The following is a 7,477-nucleotide window of genomic DNA, read 5'->3' as shown; positions in this document are numbered from 1 at the left end:
GCTAAGGAGAATTCTTCAAGATCTACGACAAGACACTGAAGATCCAACAACCATCCATTGTGACAATATGTCAGCTATTGCCATGACAAGGAATCCAGTCTTTCATAGTCGCACGAAGCATATCGAGATACGACATCACTTTATTCGAGAACTGGTCAAGAAACAGGAGATCAAACTACAATTCTGCAAGACCAGAGAGCAGCTCGCAGATATATTCACCAAGGCATTACTGACAGATAAATTCCTCCATTTCCGAAGACAACTCGGTGTTCAAGATTTTTCTGATTAAGGGGGAGTGTTGAAAACAAGTATAATAATCTAGAAAATTCTTGAATTGTCTTGTTAGAAAAAATCTAGCATAAATATCTAGTTGTTAGAAGGACCTAGATAAAAGACTAGCACCTAGATTTATCTAGATAAAAATAGAAACATGTAGAAGTAAATTGTTGAGGTAAGTCGATGGAATTATAACCGACATTAGTTACTATAAATAGGAGTAGGTGTAGCCATACAATGTAATTCATTCCCATGCAATACAAACACATTATTTACATCATCATCATTGACTTCAATACTTCATTTCCAATTCACCAAATAATAAAACCAATAACCCACTACTACTTCCGCTAAACATTTCTAACACATAGTCGCTTGATCTACTATGATAGATTCATCAAAAACGGGCCGGATTACTGCTTTTTCATCTAATTTCTAGAAAGCTTGGACCTCTATCCAGGCCACCTAGTGACATAGTCCATTACTATAAGGATTTAGGATGTACTCGTGATGGTTAGCAAATAAAGGTGGTTTAATGACTCCTATTGCATCTATATATTGCTCATCCTCTAAAAGGTCATAGCTTGATGATTTGATGCAGTTCAATTGTTGGTATTCTACTTGGATAAAAGAATGTAGTTACAATAACATGATCACCTATGATAATTTATTTATGATCGTTGATTGGAACTACGCCTAAAAATATATTTGGACAATCGATTAAGGTCCCATAAATAATATATTTGTATGACTTAAGTGGTCATCTAACAATTAGTTTTATGTTTATACTATGTAAATGTTTAAGCCCCCACTTAGATTGTTTGCAATTCTTATGTATTTTTGGGATTATTAAAAGGTTAAATGTCACTACAAAAAAAATAAGAATAGGCAACACTTAAGATTGCATCACTTACAGAAATATTACTCTTAATAATATAACGCAACAATATTTATTTGTTACCTTGAACTAAAGTAACAAAAAAAAAAAAAAAAAAAAAAAAAAAAAAAGAGTGTTACTCTAGACTATATAAGGCAACAGTCGCTTAAAGTGTTACCTTTTTTCTTGTATAAGACAACAAACATAATAATTGTTGCATGAAAAGATAACAATAACAAAACTATTGTTTGAAAATGTAACATTAATATCTATGTTGCCATCTACGACAACATTTGTATTAAAAACACAACATAATTTAAGATTTTGCTTTTATGGCGAGTGTTATATATATTGGTGGAGTTGGTGGGCAACTCACCTTGTGACTTCGAGGTCACAAGTTCGAGCCCTACCAACTACTAAATGCTTGGGAGTTGCAACATTTAGAAACATTTTTGAAGTCTCCTTAGATGGCAACATTTTTCATTTGTTGTCTTTGTAAAAGTGTTGTCTTATGTATTATTTTACCTTGGCTTTTAAAATTGTTGCCTTTGAATAAAAATGTGTTGCCTTATGAATAGACAACGGGGGTATATACTACACCTCATATGTGTTGCCTTAGCTATAAAGCAACACTTTTTTTTATACTAGGCAACGGTTTTGCACTGTTACCTTTGCTTTATTTTGTTGTAGTGTGTTTTGTTGGATTGCACTATTTGCACCATTCATTTTTTTTGAATCCTCTCATTTGTATTTCATGCAATGCCTAATGTAAAACTTGACCTAAATAAGATCTTTAATATCTTACTTGTAAAATTTTAATAAAATCGATATTATGAAGACATGCCACATATTTAAATGAACGAAAATTTCATCAAATGCCCCTGAGTTATTTTTTTATTCACCAAATACCCATCAAAACTTTCAAATTCACCAAATACTCCTGAGTTTAAGAAAAATGTCATCAAATGCCCATAATGACTAACGGCGGTTAACACCGTTAGTCATTAATGACTAATATGCCACGTGGCAGCCTCTAATTGGTTGTTGTAATATTAATTAATTAATTATTAAAAAAAACTTTAAAAATAAATAAAAAAAACTTTAAAAATGGAAAAAAAATAAAAAAAATATTACCCCAACCACCCAAGACCCACCCCACCCCCAACGGCTGACCACCGGCCACCACCGCCACCACCCCCAGACCCTGCGCCGGTGGTCCATTTTCGCCGGCGAGGGCAGCCCCCACCCTCCGACACCCCCTCCCCTACCCCCAGCCCCTTCTCCCTCCGTTTCCCCTACCCTTAAACCCATCCCCCACCTCGAAAAACCCCCCTCCCTTCACGGCCGGCGCCCAAACGCCCTCCCCGGCGCCGGCGCCGGCGAACCAATTTCGCCCCACCACCAATCTAGGGTTTCGATTTGGGGGGTTTCTGGCTTTTTTGGGTGGTGGTTTAGGGGGGAAAGGGGGTGGGGCGAAATTGGTTCGCCGGCGCCGGGGAGGGCGTTTGGGCGCCGGCCGTGAAGGGAGGGGGGTTTGGTGCTTCAGTTTCCGTGTTTGATTTGAAGCGGAAAGAGTTAGTAAGGAGTATGGGGTTTGGTGCGTTGTTAGAGTTAGATATGAAGAATATACCAAGGCAGTTCTGCTATTGGCTTATGGCTAGGGTTCGCGAAGATGCAACCATGGTATTTGGGGAAGGTGAAATTCTGTCGATGGGTCCAAAGCAAGTGAGGTCTGTTCTTGGGATTCCTATGGGTTCGAAACCCGTGCCAATGGATATTGGTGAAGATGAAGAAAAGATTATGTTGGTGAAGTCTATGTATGATGCATATGGGACGGGACCGAAGAAGGAGACGATATCTTTGAAAGCTGCTTCGAGTGTGTTGTGTCCATTGAGGACTGATCACAAGCCTGTGCCGTTGCTTACAGAGAATGATGAGGAGGAGTTCATGGTGGCTTTTTTTATTGTGGTTCTCGGCAAATTACTATGCACCACAACCAATTCCTCAAATTTGGCTTCCTCCCTAATTCCTTGTGTAACTGTGGCGAGCCATGCTTCTGAGTATGATTGGTGTAGTTTCACCATGGACTGGCTTTGTGACACAGCCCGCCGTTTCCAGTCAAAGTTTATGAGGGACGGGTTTAGATTCGGTTGTGGAGGTAGCTTATTGTTTGTGATGGTGAGAGTCCCACCCTTTTTTTGTTTAATGTTGTCCTTTGTTGTGTTTCACTGTTTGATTTGTATTAATTGTTTTGTAACTTGGTGTCCCTACAGATTTTTTATCTAGATCACTTGCACCGTAAACCTGTGAAATGGGGAGTGTTCCCAAGGGTGACGGTATGGAATTCGTTCGAGATAAGGGCAGCTCTTATGGAAGACAAGATTACTCGTGACGAGTACGGGAAGTTACTGGTAAGTGCAGCATTCATGTATTGGGAAGTTGTGGTAATGATGTATGTGTTGTGTATTCTGATTTTAGTATTTGGTTGTTTATGTTTGAAGGCATATGATATAGCCTATGGTGAGGAGCATCCCCTTGTAACAAGGGATGCTGATTGTCTGGGAAGGAATGGTTCATTAGTGGGTGACACGTAGTAGATGAATGCTATGATGAGTGATGTGGTTGACAAGGTAAATTTACTTTTTTTTTTTATGCAGAATGTAAGAGTTAGTTCCAGTTGTTGTTAAACCATTGTGTTTGTAGATTATTACACAGTTCACCCCGAAGCTTGAGATCCTTGTTGAAAAAGTGATTGAAAAAACTTTTAGTTCTTTTGTGTCCAAGATGACTGGCATGGGTATGGGCAGAAATTTTGATGAGTTTGGTGGAAACATGGGTACTGGGAGTACCGGTCCTCTGAATGATAACGGCCTGTCTATGGATAACATGTTCCCAACTGGAAAAACAGAGAATCCTTTCCAGAGGGAACAAAAAGAGAATGCAACTGGGAATGGAGAATCCAAACCGTCGACAGGAACTGATCCACAAACCTCAGCTAATTCTTTAGTGAGGGACAAGCCCAGGAGTGCTGTCCGAAACCTCAATGGTTTGTTCGAGAAGAGGCTTGTGGAATTTGTCAAAACCTGGAAAGATTTGAAGAATGAAAATGCGTACGTGCAATTGATTGATCTTTTTTTCCTCGATTTAGTGTACTTTGGTTTGTTATTCTATTTTGGTGTCCGTCGTGATTTATATTGGCTCTCTTTTATTGTGCAGGTCGGGCCCATCCCTTATTGAATGTGATGGGATTGATGCTACACAACGGGATTGTTATCGTGTGGTTTCGCCAAGGGCAAGGGTTGGCGACCAATATGTGAGGATGGCATCTGTACTCTACACCAAAACTTGGTCAGCCCAGTATTCTTTGAAAAGGATTCTGTTAGATCCTTCATATGCTGTGAGTCGTCTTTGACAATTAAATAGGTCATTTAATGTCTGTGAACAATCTTTTAAAATTTGTGATTATGTTGTGTAGCATTTTGTAATGCTTGGGAAAGACGAGCCCAAATGTCTTGGGAAAAAATACTGCAAGAAAGTCCTTAGTCTTCCTCTAGATCAAATTCATACCGTATGTCCTCAAATTTTGTTTGACTTTTTTATCTTTATGGTTTGTTTGAGGAATGCAGACCCGGTAATATATTGTATCTTTTGTTTTTTAAAAAAATAAGGTATTTGTCCCGGTTTTGGTGTCGGAAAAGAATGCAGAACACTGGTTTTGTCTTGCTTTGGAATTAAAATCACAAAGGATTTGGATGATTGACTCTATGTACGAGGACCCATTCTCGACACATGATGCAATCGTAGAGTTGTTGGTAAGCTTCCATTTTACCATGTCCACTGAAACTAAGTATTTCATACTTAAATTGCTAAACTTTGTGTCTTGATTGTGTATTTAATGTGGTTGTTGTTGTAGTTGAAGGCGTTGGAGGAGATGCTCCAGATAAGTAACCCATTGTGGATGGCTGGAACTATAGAGACTTGGTTAAGGATGGTGTTTCCGGTGCAATAAACTGACACGTTCGTGTTTTTCCTTTTCTTTAAAGTGTTTTTTTTCTGTTAATGTGTATTGGACCATGAAAAGGAGGTCATCTCTGACTTATTTGATGCACTTATTGTTATTCTTCATTAGGTGTTCTTGTGGTGCCCTTATGCTTGCAAGTGTTAAACATTGTGCCAAAGGCTTTGAGGCGAAGTTGCACCTGGTGAGTCTTGTATTGGTTTGAGTACGTTGTTGACTTGGATTGTATGGAGCTGTTTGGTGTATTGAGATAAAAATTGAGTGAGTATTTGAACTTTGTTTCCTATGCAGGAAACAATGGCAAAGGTGCGGAAGAACTTGTTTCTAGAAGATGTTAACAGCGATTTCAATGAAGTCAGGGGAAACTTGGAGACTGATATCCTTCCAAAGGGACGTCGCGGCCCTAGAAGGACAGGGTCTCATACAACTTGCTGATTTGAGAAAACAATGTCTTTTTGGTGTTAATGACTGCTAACTATTGGGGTGATGTTATTATTTTGTGTTAAACCCCTCTTATTTTGGTGAATATTAATTTAGTTGCAGCAACATAGTCTTTCAATGCACGTAGTGTAGGTATATTTTGCGCATCATCTGCACTTATGTATGTGACTGTATTGGTTTTAGGTGGATTGTAGTAGCTGAATAGGAATGACGGCTATTTTATTGATCGTAGCCCTTAGTTATTCAAATTATCATACTTATTTTGCTAAATATGTGTCAAATGTGGAATTTCAACTTCCGAACATATAACTCCATTGAAATGCAGTTTATTAATTCACAACGTAAATGTGAGGTGCAAATGGCAATTGGACGGCTAACGAAGGGGTTCTTAGTTTTGATGCTTCTAAGGGACGGTGAGACCTTCATGTCTATTATCGCCATCATTCTGAAGGCTTAATTGAACATCGATGTAACCCTAGCACTCCTGCGCACAAGCCACCCTTTAAGGATTATGGATTTTCATATTTTAACTACAGGGTATGCATGTTACTAGGTAATGCTTTCAAAATAAGGAAAAAAAATGGCATATTCCAGGATTTTATTTACGAAAAATATGAACAATGTAGTATAAGTGAGTAAACTTCCACTATCAAAAGTAACCACGTACCTCCGCTTACGCTTGGACGGTATCTCTTTCCTAGAGTTTTGGGGCTTGTACCAAACTCTATCCTCAATAACATGCTCAATAACATGATCAGAAACCTGTCTCCTCTCAATGACACTGACATACATCATACGAGTGCATTCATGTTGAACTTCTTTGAATTTAGCATCCGTGTAAATCTTCTGGAAGATAAGCTCAGCAGGGAAATCAGTGCAGGTCTTCCTCACATATCTAGCATTGTTGTCATCAGTCTTCTTTTCTGTTTTTGCTCTTACTGAGAGCGCTTCTTCATACCTCTCGACAAATTCATGTAACAACGTGTGTCTGCTCAAATACCCATCAAAAAAACTATGAATACTTTCGACCCTCTGAGTCGTTTTCATCCCTGCCCAGAACAAATGTTTCACAAAAGCTGGAACCCACATAGCCCTATCTTCAAACAAGCCTAACATGGTACCCAGACAACCACTCAAAATTAAACAATGAGAAGGATCAGCCAAAGTAAATTACAAAATAACGTACATTACTACATATATCACAAGAAGAAAAATAGTACGATAAACCAAAAAATTATGACCAGCAAAAAATACAACACATCAGCCAAATTCATTACCCAGAATGAAGAATAAATTCCCAAAAAACAGAAATCAAGCAAAATACACCATCTACTAATCATCATCAACAAAAAAGGAGAACGTGATCTGTTAAACTTCTGAAAAACCGTACCTGCCAGCCACTCATCATCATCAGCTTCATACTTCTTAACAACCTCTGGCCATCGTTGTTCAAATTCCTCACAGTCAAGGCTGTCATATACCGCTTGGTGCAGTCCCACCTTCAACTCAGGGTAGAAAACACGCTTGCCTAACTTCTGACCGAACTTGTTGAGAATGTGCCAAATACACCATCTATGCGTCGTACCCTTCATAACCGCCTTCAAAGCCTTCCTCATTGCCTGATCTTGGTCAGTTAGAATCCCAATTGGAGCTTTGTCACCCATACATCTAAGCCAACTTGAAAATACCCATTCAAAAGTCTCGGTTGTCTCCCGACTAACAAGAGCACAACCAAGTAGAATGGTCTGCCCATGGTGGTTGACACCAACAAAGTTACAAAAAGGAAGCTTATATTCATTAGTCAAGTAGGTAGAATCAAACACAACAACGTCACCAAATTCTCATACGACGCCCTACTTCTTGCA

The 7,477-nt window shown here is 38.9% G+C and overlaps 1 protein-coding gene and 1 long non-coding RNA gene across 2 annotated transcripts; both read left to right on the top strand.

The window, feature by feature from the left end:
- Positions 1–3,937: 3,937 nt before the first annotated feature.
- On the top strand, positions 3,938–4,720 carry LOC145625173 (uncharacterized). Its single transcript, XM_081678248.1, has 3 exons — positions 3,938–4,263; positions 4,370–4,501; positions 4,629–4,720. The coding sequence occupies exons 1-3, from the start codon at positions 3,938–3,940 to the stop codon at positions 4,636–4,638; spliced, it is 468 nt and encodes a 155-aa protein (XP_081534374.1). The 3' UTR covers positions 4,639–4,720.
- Positions 4,721–4,822: 102 nt separating this feature from the next.
- On the top strand, positions 4,823–5,356 carry LOC145614445 (uncharacterized). Its single transcript, XR_014107105.1, has 3 exons — positions 4,823–4,965; positions 5,067–5,170; positions 5,283–5,356. It is a non-coding gene; the product is annotated as an uncharacterized LOC145614445 (long non-coding RNA).
- The last annotated feature ends 2,121 nt before the right edge of the window (positions 5,357–7,477 follow it).

This window comes from Chenopodium album, chromosome 3, assembly GCF_948465745.1.
Source record: "Chenopodium album chromosome 3, dcCheAlbu1.1, whole genome shotgun sequence".
Taxonomy (NCBI): Eukaryota; Viridiplantae; Streptophyta; class Magnoliopsida; order Caryophyllales; family Amaranthaceae; genus Chenopodium; species Chenopodium album.
This window is presented reverse-complemented; position numbering and strand designations above follow the sequence as displayed.

Excerpts from the sequence above, each read along its gene's own strand:
- LOC145625173 (XM_081678248.1), top strand. The coding sequence starts at position 3,938 with ATGACTGGCATGGGTATGGGCAGAAATTTTGATGAGTTTGGTGGAAAC. Across the intron at positions 4,264-4,369 it reads GATTTGAAGAATGAAAATGC|GTCGGGCCCATCCCTTATTG; the intron begins GTACGTGCAATT and ends TTTATTGTGCAG.